The sequence below is a fragment of the Amphibalanus amphitrite genome, unplaced genomic scaffold (assembly GCF_019059575.1).
Source record: "Amphibalanus amphitrite isolate SeventyFive unplaced genomic scaffold, NRLGWU_Aamphi_draft 000311F_arrow, whole genome shotgun sequence".
Lineage (NCBI taxonomy): Eukaryota > Metazoa > Arthropoda > Thecostraca > Balanomorpha > Balanidae > Amphibalanus > Amphibalanus amphitrite.
In genome coordinates this window covers 662,903-681,413 of record NW_024881806.1, presented here as the reverse complement: position 1 = coordinate 681,413, position 18,511 = coordinate 662,903, and the positions used below count along the sequence as shown (strand labels likewise).

The 18,511-nt window shown below is 51.3% G+C and overlaps 1 protein-coding gene across 2 annotated transcripts; it reads left to right on the top strand.

The window, feature by feature from the left end:
- Window positions 1–2,536: 2,536 nt before the first annotated feature.
- Window positions 2,537–18,076, top strand: LOC122388151 (protein EFR3 homolog B-like). Of its 2 annotated transcripts, XM_043378978.1 has the most exons (10): window positions 3,259–3,482; window positions 4,073–4,206; window positions 5,467–5,639; window positions 5,976–6,207; window positions 6,592–6,717; window positions 7,109–7,299; window positions 7,744–7,855; window positions 15,343–15,348; window positions 16,650–16,811; window positions 17,089–18,076. In XM_043378978.1, exons 2-10 carry the CDS (start codon window positions 4,093–4,095, stop codon window positions 17,248–17,250), a joined length of 1,278 nt encoding a protein of 425 aa, XP_043234913.1. In that variant the 5' UTR covers window positions 3,259–3,482; window positions 4,073–4,092; the 3' UTR covers window positions 17,251–18,076. The 2 variants fall into 2 exon arrangements, with proteins under 2 accessions (XP_043234914.1, XP_043234913.1); XM_043378979.1 differs by lacking the exon at window positions 15,343–15,348 and having other exon boundaries at window positions 2,537–3,482.
- The last annotated feature ends 435 nt before the right edge of the window (window positions 18,077–18,511 follow it).

The window sequence follows — 18,511 nt, the reverse complement described above, 5'->3', positions numbered from 1 at the left end:
CTGTTTGTGCCTGTGTGTGGCTGCGGTGGTGTCATTTACAGGTGTGGCGGATCGGTACGGTTGTCTGCGGCACACAACACTGTTATTTACCTTCACCCGTGCACCCCACCCTAACAATCAGCTCCTGCATCCCGTCCCTACAACCCCATCCCCAATACCCCCGCTCCTCGCCTGTTCCTGGCACAGTAAACAGTTTGTGGGATTATACGAGTATGCGAATTTATGGTGACACCACTTCCTACTAACTATTATATGTCCGTATGTGTTGTAAGAGGAGTTTTCTCAGACTCAAATAACGCTTTCATAGTTGTCTACAACCGGCCGTGTAACATCCCTTCTTTTATTACATACTAGAGGTACAGGTTTACGCGATAACTGATGTTTTGATACGTATGATTAACGGATGCATTAGTTTGGGTGTAGAAACTTGCATTTTATTGGTATTACTTCTGTAGAACTGGGTAACTGCTTTTAATTGAACTGTAAAGTATGATGGTGATGCATGCGAGTTGTTCGAGCCCTTTGTATAAGTTAGGATGTTACTCAATTCAACCCTACCCTACCCTACCCTACCCTACCCTACCCTACTCTACCCCTACCCTACCCTACCCTACCCTACCCTACCCTACTCTACCCCTACCCTACCCCACCCTACACTACCCTACCCCTACACTACACTACCCTACCCTACCCTACCCCTACCCTACACTACCCTACCCTACCCTGCCCTACCTATACCCTACCCTACCCTACCCTACCCTACCCCTACCCTACTCTACCCTACCCTACCCCTACACTATCCTACCCTACCCCTACCCTACCCTACACTACCCTACCCTACCCTACCCTACCCTACCCCTACCCTGCCCTACCCTACCCTACCCCTACTCCTTCACTACCCTACCCTACCCCTACTCCTACACTACCCTACCCCTACCCTACCCTACCCCTACCCTGCCCTGCCCTACCCTGCCCTGCCCTACCCTACCTTACCCTTACACTACCCTACCCTACCCTACCCTACCCTACCCTACACTACCCTACCCCACCCTACCCTTACACTACCCTACCCTACCTTACCCTACCCTACCCTACCCCTAACCCTACACTACCCTACCCTACTCTACCCTACCCTACCCTACCCTTACACTACCCTACCCTACCCCACCATACCCCTAACCCTATACTACCCTACCCTACCCTACCCTACCCTACCCTACCCTAACCCTACCCTACCCTGTCCTACCCTACCCTACCCAACACTACCCTACCCTACCCTACCCTACCCTACACTACACTACCCTACACTACCACCGACAGTCCAAGTTTCAGTTAAATCGGCCGAGAAACGGCTGAGATATTGCAAAAACAAATTAATTGTATTTACTGGCGAATCCTCTTGGCGAGCGGTGCCTTGTGTCGGCCTTCGTTGTCAAAGGTCAATGACCTGCCGGCTCTGTTGCTTTCCACTCAGTTTTTTAAGCGAACAACTGAACCTAAAGCACGTGCCTTCTGCTCGGCGCCGGTCGCGGCCCCACCACGTGCACACCGCTGAACCCACCCCCTCGAAAATTTAATACGACAAATAAGTGCACGCGTCCGACTTACAGCCAAAATTTCACCCCCGTAGCCCTTACCGTTCCCGAGCAATAGTCTGTTGCCGATTCTAGTGTTAACCCTATGGCACACCACGTGAGCACGCGCCACGGGCGCACCCCTGGCCGCATCGTGCCCAAAATTTAATACGACCTGTTGAATGACGCGACCCACGAGTGGCAAAAATTTCACCCTCCTGCGTCAATCGACGGCGCCGTAATAAGCCATTTTGGGAGTTACCCCGACGGCGGCGGACTTTTTAGGATTTATAATATAGATTTTCTCTGCTTTTTTCGCCGCTCGACTCGCTCGCAACGCTGATAATATTGCACTTTTTCCCAACTCTTGCGATGCGATTTCAAAGAAGAGCTATGCTGATAATACTCGGTGAGGTGTCGATAGTTATGTCGCAATACTAGCTTCACCCATAGCTATCTTATTACTACCTTATTCTTCACCTAGTCTCTGTCGCCCCTGTAGTGGCCGACTCACCTGCTGTGCGACCGCACGGGCTCGGCCAGCACCTGGCGACTGCAACAGGCGCGTAGGTGTTCCGGTGGGACTCTAATGACGCCTCTGAGCGCGATACCCTCCCCCAGCGGCCCCTCCGAGGCCAGTGGATACTCATTACACCACACAGATGAGCGGCCGCTCGCCGAACGCGTGATATTAATCGCACTCGTAGGAACTGGAGAGGCGGTGAGGGACGGGGAAGGGAGGAGGGGGTGTGGAGTTGTGATCTATCCTGTTCCGGTCCTTATGGTAGGCTTGCCGTCTTCGAGGAAGATGGTGCGGACGTTGAGAGGGAGTCAAGAGCGGCGGGAAGAGGAAGTCGTTCCGTGTGGGTTGGGGAGGGGAAGGGGCGGCGCCGACTGCTGTGACCCAGATACAGACGTCTGGGCGAGATTAGGATGTCTGGCGATGTCGTGATGCTCGCTGTGGTGTTGTGTGACCGTCTTTTGCGTGAAGTTGAGCTGACCTCTGTGGTCCATGCGCTGCTAATGGATTTTACGTGGACATGCAGGTGTTGACGTAGTTTTCATCCAGAGTCTAACAACTGTCAAATATCTTGCTTCTCTATTCGTGTAATGAAGCTCCCAGATTGACGGATCAGATAAGATCCCACTAGAGTTGTCAGATTAGCCAATTGGTCCCCGCCTTTGATCGGTTGGGAGACTGGCGTTTCATTTCCGTTACCGATTCCTCACAGGCCCTGGGCGTCTGAAGGCAGTCCGATCTGTCATTTTCGGTCGGCTTAGATTAATATCTCCGACAGCGTCCCCTCCCGGATCAAAGCTTGTTCTCATTCCGGTGTCAGTGAGCTGATTTACCCATGTAGCTGATGAAAGCTGCTAGCCGATTTTTGTAACATTTACACGGTCGCGCTTGTAGGCCAACCCAAAGTATCTCGTCCACGTCTCACGGAAATCTTGATTCCACGTATTTATATGCGAAGCTATGTCCTTCCATGCTGGACATGATCAATTATAATGAAATATTGCCAATAACCTTTTCCCTGTATTTTCTCCTTGCCGTCTTCATCGCATCCCTGTGCTCCCGCATGCGGCAAGTCCCTCCGTGCTGGATATCAACTCCCCGGTGCTGCCGATCTCACACCTTGTTTCTCTGTGCAACAAACTCCTCCGTGTTCGATATAACTATCTACCGATGTTGCTGATCTTACCCCTCTCTGTCTATCTCTGTCTGTCTCTGTCTATTTGCCGCAGGTCCCTCCGTTCTGGAGATCATCAACTCCCTGCTGAGCCACCTGCGTCAGTCCGTGACTGCTGACCGGGGCGCCGGCACGCACAAGGACCAGAGCGACGAGCGGCAGTACCAGGAGGCGCTGATCGACGCGCTCGGAGAGTTCGCCAATAATCTGCCCGGTACGGAATAGGGAGGGATAAAAGTAGCGTGAGTGGTGTGTAACCGATAGAAACAGAGAGTAAATATGGGATATACCAGGAGTGTGAACGGTGGGTATAGATAAAGGTGGACAGAAAGGATCTTGGGGGTTGCTGGAAAGAAAGCGTAAGATGGACGATTTTATTAGTTCCGGGGTTTGATGGTGAGGGGTCTGCGGGGATGAACTACGGACGTCACCAAGGCTGGAATTGAGCTGAAATGGGGTGAACGGGGTAGAAGGATAAGTGATACATCTGCTAATGGAGCTAGAGAGATTTCCAGTCTCCTGTGAACCCACTGACGCCGTGTAAGAGTGGCGAAATGGGTACACAGCGTACCCACGAGAGCCATTTTTGTCAGTCGTACCGCGTGTCTTCCTGCTGCTCAGATGGAGTGATGGGTTTTCCGGGAACTGTACGGGACCTGGAATGGGTCCATAAAGACCCTCCGTCCGAGCTGGACAGACGAACCCTCTCACACCATCGTTCGTGTCAAACTGAGAGAAATACTGTCATTGGCTGCCACATGTATAGCTGGTGGGTGTATCTGACCTGTGTTGGCGTTCTGACAGACTATCAGAAGATCGAGATTATGATGTTCATCATGGGCAAGGTGCCGCAGTACCCGGGAGACCGGGAGCGTCAGGAGGCCGACTCGGAGGGCGAGGTGCTGCTACAGAACATGCTGCTCAGGAGTCTGCTCAAGGTGCGGTATCGACGGGGGTTATGGGGGAGACTGGAATATTGCAGTGGGAAATATCTGCTGGGTAGATACCCACTGGTGTCGTTTCTTAGCACTCAGCGAAAGTAAGCGACATATATCTTGCTATTGGTCAACTGTTGTACTCTGTACCATGAAAATAAGTATTTCAACATTCACATCCACACCTACACTATGGCTCGGAAGCGCAGAAAGTTGAGAAGCATATTTCTCATTCATGTCCACTCCCTACCCACTTCTTTCTACACACCACCCAATGAGATAGTGTCGATCACACCAAGAACATCCGCATCCTACCCACAACGAAAGACGCACTTCCCCTCATCGCAACCAACATCGAATTGCCGGCCGTATGGTAACACGAGAGCCGCAGACCCCACGTAACGACACGGAGCCGGTAATTACAATTAGCGGTGAGCCAATCCGGGTTCGTCGTCTCTCTCTGGAGATTGCCGCTTCTTGTCGCGGGCGGAGAAAGGCTGCGTGACAGGCGGCATTACAGTCCACGGGGAGGAAGGAGGAAGGGCGGCGGGAGGATTGGGGAGCGTGCTTTGAGGACTATTGAGTGCCGGGTCCGTGGTAGTAGGAGGGTAGGACGTGTTTTGAGGACTGAGATAGGTGAATATGTTGCTGGGCTTGTATTTGTGATGCTAGGTGAGTTCTTAGAGATGAGTCAAAGCTCAGTATCGCAGCAGGTTGCCACGGCGCGGGAATGTTGGTGTCGTAAGGCTGTCTCGGCCGTCAGCCATCTGTCATTCATCTGTGACACCCTGTCACGCTTGTGTCGCGCCCTGTCAGTCGCCTTTCCCGCCTGTCAGAGCTGTCCAACCCGCCGCCGCACTCACGTTTTGTACACCATGCGGTGCTGCATGGCGGTGCCGGTATTTTAATTTTCCCATCTAATAATACCCACCACCCGCCGCTCGCGTAATATACGTGCGTGTTTGCCACACTAAAGCACCGCCCATTTCGTCTTCTAGCCCGGCTTGCCGTTTCACATCACGTATGAGATCTCTCTCGCTTTTCTCGACAATAAGACGTCTCACGTCACCCGTAAGGACAAACAGCTCTCAACTTTTCCAGTCGCTGCATACCTTATCTCCCTCTCTGCGACTTTCTCCGACTTGTTTTCAGTCGCACACTTTCAAGCGTGTTTTTAGCAAGTACTCTTCTCGGAATGTCACTCTCACGTCCTATCGTGTTTTTTTTCTTTTGGTAGGTCTCTGACATTTCTCTGTTTACCAGGTGAGCACCAAATACACATCGTTGAACCTGGCCACGACGTTCCCGCTATCGTTCCTGGACCCGCTAATGAGGATGTCTCTGGCCCCCGATCCGGAGATTCGGCTCATTGTTCAGCAGATTCTGCACACGCTCATCGATAGGCGAGGCAACCTGGCCAAACTGGATAAACCCAGGTGGGTGACGGGGATTTGTTCCCTCAAAATAAAAAGAAAAAAACGGGCAGGCAGTGGGATTGAGGAAGTTGTTATTTGAGAATAGTGACGACAACAAAATATGATTTTGAGAATAGTGGCGACAACAAAATATGATTTTACTACAACGTTTGACTCATATGTTAAAGATTCAAAATGATGGCGGTCAATCCCTATCCCAATGTCGACGTGCCAATAAGACCCCAACAATCAAAGAAACAAGGGGGCTGCCAATGGCTGCCGTCTTCTCATCGTCACCACAGCTGTCCAGAATACTCTGTCCGTTTTCTCTGACATCTCCACTCTTCTCCTCGGCAGACTGGACGTCACTCAGTTGGACCTCCAGCTACACAAGTGTTCCCGACAGGACGTCATGTTCATTAAACGGAACGGCCCCGAGATGCTGCTCTGTCTGCTGGAGAGTCTGGAGCTCGCCAATAACGGTCTGGAGAACCTGGAGGCTGTGTACCGCACGCTGGCGCTTCTCTGGCTGGAGGTGAACGGACCCGACTTCCTGCCTGACGTGCTGCGACTGACCCTAGATATGCAGGTGGGTACGGAGTGGGATGGAAGGGTGGGAGAGATGGGTTGGAATGGGATGAGTGACGGTGGGATGGGAGGGAGCTGGAATCAGATGTGCAGAGAGAGGGTTAGTGGACGTGGGAGTGCGTTGTGGGAGGAGGCTGATGATTGATCTTCAGAGTGAGATGATGTGACTGACGGCGTGGGAAGTTCGATAAGGGTGTGGACTGGTTTGTTGTAAAGCAATCTGAGATTCTTGCCATCTTGTACAAAAGATAAATCAGACGTAATGTGTTACATAAATAAGTTTCCTAACCATCGAGGCATGCACATTGCTCACATATTTCGAATGGATACCCCCTCAACCGGCCTGAATCACTCCTAATCAACCGTCTACATTCTGCCGTTTCAGGAGATCGCCCTGAACTCTGAGATGAGCCAAACACTGCGGATAAACCTGCACATTCTGGCCATTACCTTCGCCAACTTCGTGTCCTGCCACTCCAACGTACCGGGACTGTTCCAGTACGTCAAGCAGGTACGTGTACCGTGTGTGGTGTATCCCGAACCGATGTCGATTGGATCGCTTCATTACGTCAAGCGGTTGTGTCTGCTGTGCAGTGTACATCTCGTTAAGCAGGATCGATGCTGGATCGCAGTGTTCTGCTCATACACTCCGACTAGCTAGGCGTGTGTTTTGAGGCGATTCATTTCGTCGAAGGCGGTTTCCTTTAAAGTTTTTTTTATGAGAGTGCCAGAAGTCGCTCCAGCTAAACTTATTGACCTGTTCATGCCCACCTTTGTCTTATCTGACCAGTCCCTGCTCTCCCCTGCCACGCCTCTCTACTCTCCCTACTCTGTCCCTAGACCCCTGACCCCGACCTCTGACCCCTGACCCCGACTTCTGACCCCCCCTCCCCCCTCGACAGGTGGTGTCTGCCCGCCAGCTGGCCTCCTCCCACCTCCTCCCGGACCTGAAGAGTCATTACGACCCGCACCTGGGCCGCGAGCCTCCGGCCGCGCCGCTGCTCCTGGACCAGGCGCGGCTGACCGAGGTGCTGACCACCCACGGACTGGACGCCAGCCGACTGCAGACGCCCTTCAGCAACATGATGCCCAGGTGGGAACGAGGGAGGGATGGGGTTTGGGATCGGGGGCGGAAAGGGGTGTGGGACAAAATGGGGGTAGTGTTGTACGAGGCGTTAAATAAGGTATGGAACGAGGTGCAGGACGGGATATGAGATGTGGAATTTGATGGAAAGTTTTTTCTTACTCGTTGGACAAGCCGAATGGATACCGGGTAATATGAGCCCTCAGTCGCCTCTGGTAACTTTCTGGTGAGTGTCCCGCTTTTAGCTATACCCAGTTTATCTCCTATGTCAACGATGCATCATTGCTTTATGTAGCGCCACGTATATGATGCGTGTCCCACATTCGCTGGCCATTCACCTTCTCGGTCGCCTGTGGTGAGAGCATTGAGTAACAGCAAGCCTCACTGACGAACCGTCTCTTCCCATCTTTATCGAACCACCCTAACCTCTCCCTACCGTCCCGTATACTTCAGTTCGGCGTCTGTGTGGCAGAAGCGTCAGAGCATCCTGCAGAACAGCGACCGGGACCTGAACAACATCACAGTCGAGGTGGACAGCATGTCCTCCTCCATAGGACTCTTCAAGGTGAGCTGGGAGGAGCAGGGAAGGACCCTCATCACCGCCTCTCTCTCTCTCTCTCTCTCTCTCTTTCTCTCTTTCTCTCTTTCTCTCTTTCTCTCCCTCCTCTCCTTCCCCTCGCTTTCTCTTTCATTTATTGTTCTTCTTTTTGCAGTCAAATCAGCTTCTCTTCCTTCCTCTTTTCTCCCTTTTTTCTCGAGCTGTCCTTGACGCCCGCAGTTCGCACGTGCCCGTCCTGACAACAAATCATAACCATATCATCAGTGACAGAGTCATCAGGGACAGGGAACTGCGGCCTTACTTGAACAACTCTTCAGGGGAAACTCTTTTTTGGTGGTTCGTGGATTATAGTTTGATGTATTAGCTCAGTTTGGATTGGTAAACCCTAGGCTCAGCATCGAAGGCCGGAAAACACGGCACCTCGCCCTTGTTATTGCTGTCCCTTATTTTAGAAGCCGCGCTTTATGTTTTAACGTTTACATTGTAACTATGTGCTATGAATAATCTCACAAGTAGCATAGTTATTCGAATTGTTACATTTTCCCGACTCAATGTGGTTAACCATTGTGCTGCGAGCCTGCGACCTATCTCGTCTGTTTAGATGTTTGCGGTTTCCTTTATTCCCAATGATGATTTAGTGATTTTAGTCAGATGAATGAGACCTTCTACCGTCATGAAACACACCGTGTGAATAAAAAAACCACGTCAGAGCAGCCGCTGGTCCCACCGCCTTATCCCTGTCATATAACGTTTTCATTGTGCTAGTTGCATTGTGCGAGCTGATAGCTCAAGCCGACTGGTTCAAACCCGGCGTGACTCACTGAGTAGAATAGCTGTATGATGTAGACTGTTGGTCCCACATTTCACAGTGTAGCTGTGTTGTGTAGCCTCGAATAACTAGCAGGGCTGCCCCCTTCCTCTCCACTCTCTCTCCCCCTCTCTCCGCGGTATGCGCTGTGCAGGCTGTTACCTAGTGCGGCTGTTTTATGTGAACCCCAGCGTGGCTCTGCTGCTTGCACCTCTCCCTCCCACTACGGTTTATGAACGCTGTGTGTTACCTGTTGGTAGCTGATGTGCTGTTGCCTAGCGCGGATGCTGTATGTGAATCCCGGCGCGGCTGGCGTTGTGCCTTGACAGTAAGGCTTCCTCACAACCCGAACCCACGCGGCTCTGAACCCGCCCGCGCGCAGTCACCCTCAATGTTCCGCACCCTGTCGTCAATGTGTGGATATTGCTGTTATTATTCCAGTCGGAACCCGCGGTCCATGCCCGTCCGCTGGCAGCAGTTATATTGTGGTAACTGGCTAGCTGTATGATGCCACTGTGATGTTTCAGTCTTATGTTCGGAGGCATAATTTAGATACCTTATACGATTTAGAGTATATAATATAAACCGATACAACGACCTGGAGTGAAGGCATTAATTAACTCAACTGGCGCCATGATGTGCCGTGAATTAGTGCCTCGACGCCGCTGATTCCAGTTACCCACACTAGATGTCTCTGTTGTCAGAAGATGCTGTTATATCGCACTGGCGCTATGAGTGGATGTTCCTTTTATGTCACTCGATATGAACTGTCGGCCGATAATTGATTGTGCATATTCTTATTTTTAGCATGTCGGTTGCTTATATGTCACTGTTCTGCATTGCTTACTTTCGCTGCCAAAAGGGAACGAATCTGGGTTGCTCGTAAGCTGTTTTGCACTTCAATGGTCAGGCAACCGCAAGGGCATTGTTTCAATGCGTATTGTGTATTTATTGAAGTTTAATAGGTCGTCTATGTGTTGATGGTGAGATTCGCCTTGTCGCAAGGTTTTGTGTATTTTATGTACGATGCACATATGTGTACGGCTTTGGTCGTAACATGGGCCATAATTGTGCACAGAATCTGTCCTTCTATTCATGTGCTTTTGATGTTCATTGCTTTGGCCGCTTTCGTTGTTCACTTTTCACACCTGCGTTGTATGCAATGCTGATCTGTAATAAGCAGCGGTCGCATCTTCATGTATTTCGGCTATCGATTGCGTCTGTCTGCTTTTGTTTTCCCGTCTACCGTCATTTTCAGATCTCTATCAGCTTTGGGTTTTTTTTTTGCTGTTGTATGGGCTACTGTACTCATTCTCTCGCACGGAGCTGCGTTTTGCTAACTTTCTATCGTCCGCGTTTCTGTTTTGTCTTTGCGAAATTTGCAATCCTATTGAGTCAGGTCCGTTCCCTAGATGTTCAACACTCCAACTCAAATCGGATGTGGCTCCAACCCCAGTCGTCCGGTGGCCCACAATGCCTACGAGTCCAACTCCCGTCCAGCTCTGTTGAACCTGTGATCTCAAACTAGTGGTCCGGTGGTATCCAACCTTCGCGGCTTGATATTCGCTAACCTTGCTACCGACCGAGTCGGTGGAACTCCAGTACCGTTCCGTTAGCCCCTGGCACCTCTCCACCGTCCCCCAACGACTGGTGGCCGCTGTTGCAGGCCGCTCGCTGGTGCCGCGGCGAGAGTATGCTGCGCGCCTGCGGCCGCGCCCGGCCGTGCCGCGCCTCGCCCCGGCGACAGGTGGTCTTGTAGCACGTGGGGCGTCGGCCCCGGGAGTTCATGTGCTGAGCGACCCGGCCGCGCCGCCCGCCCGCCGCCCGCCGCCCCCGTCCCCGCCCCCGCCCGAACTCAGGTACCGCAGTCGGCAGCCCGCCGGCCCGCCTCCAGAGGAATGTGAGCTCGGAGTGAGATATTGAGCCGCTCTGTGAGCTAGTGAGCTAGTGAAGTGAGCTGGACGTTGAATATTGGTAGATTGTAAAGTGAAGTGAATTGAGATTGTCAACCTAGAGCGGATGTTGTGAAACTTTGCCTGAGCTTTGTCGAGCTTTTATATGGTGAACTGACTGGACCCGCGTTCATCTGGAGATCGTCTGGTCTGAAATCAGTTTTGCTTGATCTTTTCCATTATAGTCATTCTGCCTTCGTCTATGTGTTGAACCGTTCTCTTCGATAACATTTCCATCGTGACACCTCACATTTTTGTGCACTGTCATTGGGTGGGGTAAAGTAAACTCTGTCGCGGCTCGGCTCTGACACGTCCGCAAATATGGTTTGTGGCTTTGGCTTTGGCCGAGGTCTGAGAGACGCTTGTGGTGAGCTGCCTTTAACAGCGGAACACTGTGCCCGTTCTTTGGACACATCACAGGTTAGTGACTCACCCGGTATGTCGTGAGTGGTGGAACACTTGCCACCTGTGTACCGTCAAAAAATCTCACGCGACGGGACGTATTTACTACCGTAGGCGCAGAGGCAGTGGGTGAGATTGCGCCTTTGGTGTGCTGAGTGTCGATTTGACCAGCCTTCACTAACGCACAATGTATTTTGGTGGGTGCGTGAGGGCGATGAGTAAAATGCGTTCTAATCAGTGTGCCTCGATTGGAGGCAGGTGTGTAAGCTGTCGCTGTAGATATATGACCTGTTTCTGAGTTTATTGTCTCGTTGAAAATGGTCCATCGCCACTTGACATTAAGTTGCATGTGAAACTAGCCTGGACATAAACTCTATGCGACTGTGATGCTCTGTAATGTTTTCTATGTGATTGATCAACTGGTAGATTTTTGCTTGGCCATCCGTGGTGCCGATTTAGAGTGACGTCCTGAACGACAAAAGATCAACAACCAGTTATTCTTTCACTGCATATTTCAGTTGCTGGGCGCTTTTTAGATATCGGTCCTGATTTGTATTGGCCTTAAGTAATATAGAGACACGCTTTATTTTTATTCGCAAATACCGGGTGTGCCGATCCATGTGAGATTATCTGTCTGAGCTTTTAAGCCGCTCTGTTTTAGTAAGATGATCTCAGTCTGAGCCTTTCAGCTGAGTGTGTTTTTTGTTTGATTAAATGAGATAATCTCTGTCTGAGCCTCTAAGCTGTGTATCTATTCTGTTTAAGTCAGATTATCTCTGTCTATGCCTCTGAGCTGTGTTTGTTCGTCCGCGTTTGCTCAGCTTCGCTTGCTTTCCGAGCGTCACCAAGATGTGCGTGTTTATATCGCGTTTGTCGCGTCTGTTTGACGCATTGTGAACGCTTGTACATACTGTACATTTTCTGCGGATGCGACGGCTTGATGCTGGGCTCAGTACAAACCTGACGTTAGCTGAGGAGTGTGACGAGTGTAGTGTATGGTATGGTGATGAGTATGATGACTGGACGAAGCTGAAGGGATTCGATCGGAACGACGTCGTCAGAGAAGGGAGACCGCCGTGTATAGGTACGAATTAACCCGATGTTGTGGCCTCTGTAGTCTCTGTTCTTTTCTTTGTTCAGCATTCTCTGTCGCTCTTTATTGTATCCTTGGATAGTTGTAGGCAACCTAAGCAACTTGGTCGTTCGATGTCCGGCAACTTCGCTGTTTGATGTGGAACTGATGTGTATGTATATTTTATCTCGATGTGTCGCACCCTGGGCGATAAGCTCCACCCTTACCGCCCGCTCCCTTCCCTCTCTCAGACCTTACACTCTCTGCTGCTATCTTTCTATGTTAGACGCTATCTCTATTTGCGGTTGAATGTTTGCTGTTTGATTGCTCGCAATGTCAGAAGCTCTGCTCGGTTCCTGCAGTGTGTTTATCCACCACACTGCCCCTCTGTGGTACTGCATGCTGTGTTCGCTGTCCCTTTGTGTCCCCTCCCCGCTGTCAGTGTGGGCTTAGGCGGTGGACCGGCGGCTGATATTTGACTTGGGAACAATTTGGCACATTGCAAAAGTGGCCTGACCTTCCCGAATGGTAGTTTTGACGTTTGTGAAAAAGTCTATGAAAAAGCATTCTAAAATTTGGCCACCATTTACTGGATACATGTTAAAGGAATTGAAAGGAGCGTAAAACACCCCTTCCTCGTCCATATGCGACTATCTACGTATTGTCCATGTATTATCACACGTGGACATTGGACGCGGACATTAGACGTTGGACGTCGGACGCCGCCGCCTATTGGAGAATGATAACGTTATCGTCCCACGGCTAATAGAAAGCGGCTTTGCCGCCCCGATGACGAAATGTTACCTACCTGATGGAGTCGCGTACCGGGCTTGCGATACACTGTTGGCTGACACACTAGCCTCAGAAAAATAATACGCATCTACTCGTTTAATCTAGGTACCTGATTCAGCTGCCTCAATCCAGGACTGACTACTGAAGATACTGGTACTAAAGTGAAAATCCTATTGACTGGAATCATTAGCTCCTAAACACCACTCGGCCTGTGCTGCATGCTAGATCCAGCCACATTGAGATTGTGTGGAAACTGGCATGTGTGCGTTACTAGTCAAACATCTCGCGCAGGGCCGACCTTGAAATGACGACAGTCATCATCACATCGCTGTTCAGGACCGGCAGCGGTCGCAGACGATCTACCCGTAACCAGCTGGACACATTGAGGCGTCGAATAGTGGCAGATACGCAATGCGACGAGAAAATCCTTCAATGAGCGGTGTACCGATCAGTTTTGTTATCGGTTTTAGTGCCGGCCGCTGCGGCTCCTATCGGCGCGCTCTGGGCGATACTCCTGACGCTCGGCGCCGTGCTGACGGTGCACTTCTGACCCCCGGAAACCCCGTCACTCGAGTGGCCTTGGAGCGCTCGCCGGCCCGCCAGTCGTGGTGCTCCGTCCGCGGCGTCCGGACCGTCTCTGCTCATCAGCCATGGCGTTTGTGGCTACACCGGGCGGTGTGGCGATCCCCCGTCCCCACGCCGTGTGGCGCGAGGTGTCGCACTGTGCGCGCACCCAGACCGGCAGAAAGGTCGGGAAGGTGGTGCTCGCCGCCGCCATCCTCGGCGTTGGACTGAAGCTGTACAAAAAGTACAAGGCGCACCAGCGCCGCCAGCGCTGGAGCCAGGCCGGCAAGGACGTGGTGGTGCTGCACCAGTTCGAGCGCGGTACCAACATGCCCAACCTGTCACCGTTCGCCTTGAAGCTGGAGACCTACCTGCGGATGGCCGGCATCAAGTACATCGTGGACACGGAGGAGCCACAGGGCGCGCGTGGAAAGTGTCCCTGGATCACCATCAACGGGGAGGAGCTGTCCGACTCTGAGCTCATCATCGACTACCTGGCCAAACACTTCAATAAGCCTATCAAAGAGGAGCTGAGTCCGTCCCAGCACGCCATTGGCCGAGCCGTTCAGGTCATGCTGGACGAGCACACCATCGTCGCAGTCGCCTACAAGCGCTACGTCCTGGACAGAATGTCCTACATCCTCAAGTGCTTCCCCAAGCAGTATCAGCTCATGATGAGGATCTTCTACCCGGCCTTCAGCAAGCAGCTGAAGAAGTACTTCTTCACGAACGGCATGGGCCGTTTCAGCGAGGAGGAGGTGCTGTTCTTCCTGCGCCGCGAGCTGCGCGCGCTGGAGGACGTGATCGGTGACAAGCAGTTCGTGGTGGCCAAGACACCCAGCACTTACGACGCAGCCGTGTTCGCAGAGCTGACCCAGGTTATCATCGGCTGCGCCCCGGAGGTGGAGCGCTACGTGCGAGACAACCACGCCGTGCTGGTGCAGTACTTCGAGAGGATGAAGGACAAGTACTGGCCCGACTGGGACCAGTGTCTCTCGCAGTAGCCTGCTGTCCCGCCGAGTGGCGTGTAGTTCTTCAGGGTATTCGGTGCCAGATCAACGACTCAGATTCCGCTCATGATTAACGAAGTTTTTGGTTGTTTGGAATGTGTGTAAGCTCTGCATAGTGCAGAATGTGTCTTCCGTTGGATAATTCATGTGTTCGCCTTTGACATGTGTGATATGCAATACATTTAATGAATGTACTTGGGTCTCTCTTTGACGTAGCATCGAAACACGATAAAAGTACGAAATGTTACGAATCGTCGAACCAAACTAAAACTTATCCCTCAGTGCATCTGCCGTTCCAGGCAGAAAGAAAAAGTCCAAACATTTAGTACCCTGAGTTGGCCATTAGCGTTGCATAAATACGTTGTAAGATCAGATTGGCCGCGTCATTCAGCCTTGGACCTTGGTACGAGCTGTCCTCGCGCCGCTGCCGACTGTGCTGTTCGTGTTGTCAGCCTCAACAGTCTGCTGTTGTGCCCCCACTCCTCTCCTTTTCTGCTCTCTCCGTCCTGACGCTTTCTTACTCCTCTCCTCTGGCCGACCTCTTCTGCAATGCTCACTGCTCCGATACTCTGGCTTCGCAAGCTGATCCCAGCTGTCTTTCTGTCTCTGACTCAACTGCTCCCCATATTTCTCAATCTGACATAAATTCATTCGTGTCCGGACTGTAAATTGGCTCTCTTGTGTCCAGCGACACCTCGAGCCCAAATATGACTCCACACAGACTCCATTTTATCTTTATGACTTGTCCAGCTCGAGTATCTCCCATGACTACTGAATGACTCGCTTCTCTCCTCGCTCTCCACCCCGCCTCTCGTTCGCTCGCTCGCTCGCTGTGTGCCATGTGCGGATCCCGCTGCTGCTGCCGCTGCCGCTGTCGATTGGTCGACCGATAGCATCACGTAAGTGGCCAACAGTGGCCCGGTGAACCTTCTATCTCCTTTATCTGCTCCCTTTCTGCCCTCTCGACGGATTATGGTAGCACGCCTTTTGCTAGAGTGGGGTGCGGTCGGCACTGGTGCTAAATGCTATTGCATGCTGGAATACTCTGTGTGAACACCTTAGGGTGCCGACTAGCCATGCTAAACTGCATGTATTGCGGGGGTGATGGTTCGGGACGTTTTGCTGGTCATTTGGTGTTTGGGATTAGATAGATCATGACATTTCTTCCCTCGTATTTTTATAGGAGTTACACTTTTTATGCTTCCAAAACTTCGAGGTCAATGTCATAAAATATGATAGAGGTACCCTTGTGTAGTAGCGACTAGAGGAGCACATACCTACATTACGGACTCCATAGTTGTTAGAACCTATCTATGATTATGAAAGTCATCTAGCAATATCATATACAATCTTGCGTAGAATTACATTTATGATCCTGTAGGTGGTGTATCGCCCATTAGCTTAGGAACCATTATCGTTCCCAGAATACCACCCACGTTTAGTCCCTGGGAAAGTTGCGCCTGCACACCAGTCCCAAGGTGTACCTAGTGGTGGTGTGCTCCACTGACCTCACGGCTTCACACATCTGCCTCCCTCTCGGAGGGCGGGCTCGTTGTTACAGGGAGCGTGACTGGGTATCACGGCCCGTGTAAGTCACGGGTCACCGACCCACGACGGTCACTGACCACTGGTCACTGGTCACGAGCAACACCTGGTCATCGGTCGCAATCGAATTCTAGTCACTGTCTGGTCCCTTGTCAGACCTCGCAGTATTCACTGGTTTCTGATCACTACAGATTTTATGGGCTGAACCTTTTGGACCACCTGCTAGCTTGATTGATTTGTTTAAACCTCGAGAGGCTAGTTTGAAGGCAGCGATCGGTGGTGGTGACTTTTCTTGTGCATTCTCACTATTTTTTAGTGAATGGGCTATATCTTGGATTTAATTGCACGCGAGACTGACCGGATGTGACAAATTTTCATTACCTAAGTAGGAGGATAGTGTCCATAAAGCTAGCCACTTAAATTGCGCTGGAATCCGCATAAAGTGCAAAAAGCACCCTATGTGATGACCAAATTATTTCCAGTGTCTATATATGTATTATTTTCGTCTATTACATTTGCCCTACCGTGGACTAACAGCTGCTTTATTTTATTTTTGCAGTTTGCTTACAGCGATCACCTACTTACCCGGTGTCACCATGCTGTCCTTCTCGTCTCTGGCTTTGCTCCCTCTAACGCTCCCCTGTCTGCCCCAAAGCCGAAGCCGCCGCCGGAGTCGGTGAGTTTCGAGGCGATGCGTCGCCTGGTGAGAGCACCGCCGGAGGAGAGGAGGGCAGAGCAGGAGGAGGAGCGTCAGAAACTGACAGAGGCGTGCCGCACACTCAGTCTGCACGCGCTCAGCCAGCAGAGCGGCGCAGGGGTGAGGACGAGAGGGAGGGAGGAGGCTGGGATGACATGACCGCTTGGGAGTGAGAGCTTGGTTTTCGTCTGTTTTCACTGGGCTATATTGTGGTCGATTAGTGAACCAAGACAAAAATGTGGGGGAAGTGAAAGATGATAAATGCTCTGAGCTGACATTTAGTCAAATCAAACTCTTGCTTGCGATGCTTTTGTTACATATAGTCGCGCTGTACATTCTTGTCTTTTGTCCTGTAGTATTTCCCGGCTATTTTCTGACCGCCTCACCCCGTCCACAGGCTGACACGCTGCGTGAGAAGCTGGACGAGATATTCGCCCGCCTGAGTGACGCTCCGGACGGCGAGGCGGCCGGCGCGCTGAGCGACGACCCGGGTCAGCCTCCCGTATACCGGGCACCCACACTACAGGAGATGCACTTCCCCGAGCTCTTTGTCTACTGAACGGTGACGTAGGCAAAGCGGTCCCTCCCCAGCTTCTTCTAGCTCTCTGGAATCTGTGCGGGAGAGTGGTAGCTCGTCTCGGCTTGCTTCCCTGCTCGCTGGGCTGCTGTAGGCTAGTCTCTGTGAGCAGTGTCAGGTGTGGTGGGGCAGCTTCCAAAGGATGACAGCGAATGAGCTGACCGGTTTAGCGACTCATCCTCTTCAGGACGGAGAACGGGGCATACTGAGCCGTCGTTGGGTACGACGGTAACTAGAGTGACCTTTTTGGATGCATCTAACAACGCGTCATTGAATTCCGAACATTTATGGATGTGTTTAAAAGAAATGCACCCCAAAGCCGTCAGAGCGACAGGAAAAGGCATGTGATGTGGAGTTTCAGGGCACCTGAAAAAAAGATTCTATTGTAGTAGACGTGTTATAAGATGAGCTGAGCGAAATAAGAATCAGCTGGTGGTCGTTTGGTCATATCAGGATTGGCAAATGGTCCATGCGCTGTTGATTGTCGGTTGTCCGCTTATATTTTGTCTGTGTCATTCGAGGATATTCTACGATGTCACCCGAATCCCTTACTGTGGTTTATTGCTTGGCTAGTTTGACGTGGTTGTTTTATCAGTAGCCTACGGTTTATGTGATGTCCTTGCTCTATTCGGATCTTAGTGTCGCTAACGTAAATTGTGAACAAGTCATATTGCTGTGAGCTCAATATTCCTACAGAATAGCCAATCCATCTCTTGAACTGTTGTACCATGGAATGCCATATGTGTTAAATTGTTGATTTTGAAAGGACTTATGAGTTATGGCGATGAATAAAATGTGAAATCGCCAATACTTACTTTGTAATCGATGGTTTATGATACGTAAGATTGTTTAGATGTGCAACAATCGAGTCCACATAATCAAACATCAAGCCAAATCCAACACCAACCTGACCTATAGGATGAGAGCACAACTATCTCAAACGTTTTCTGTCCACTCCCAACTACGCATCGGTGCCACTTGACCTTTACATGCCAGCACTCAGCACAGGTCAACTCATACCTCATTTCGTCACACCGGCTACACCATTTTTCCTGCCGTCGTACATACGATGCCCGTTACAGCATGCCTGCCCGCTGACTGTTTCAGGATGTGGATAATGCCGCAATGCCGACATCGTTTTCCCGCTCATGCCGCCTGTCCTTGTGTGCGCTCGTGCTGTGCCGTTTTACCTACTGCTGGCTCGCTCGGCGTTGTGTTATCCAGTGTTGTCCCTGTGTGCCGA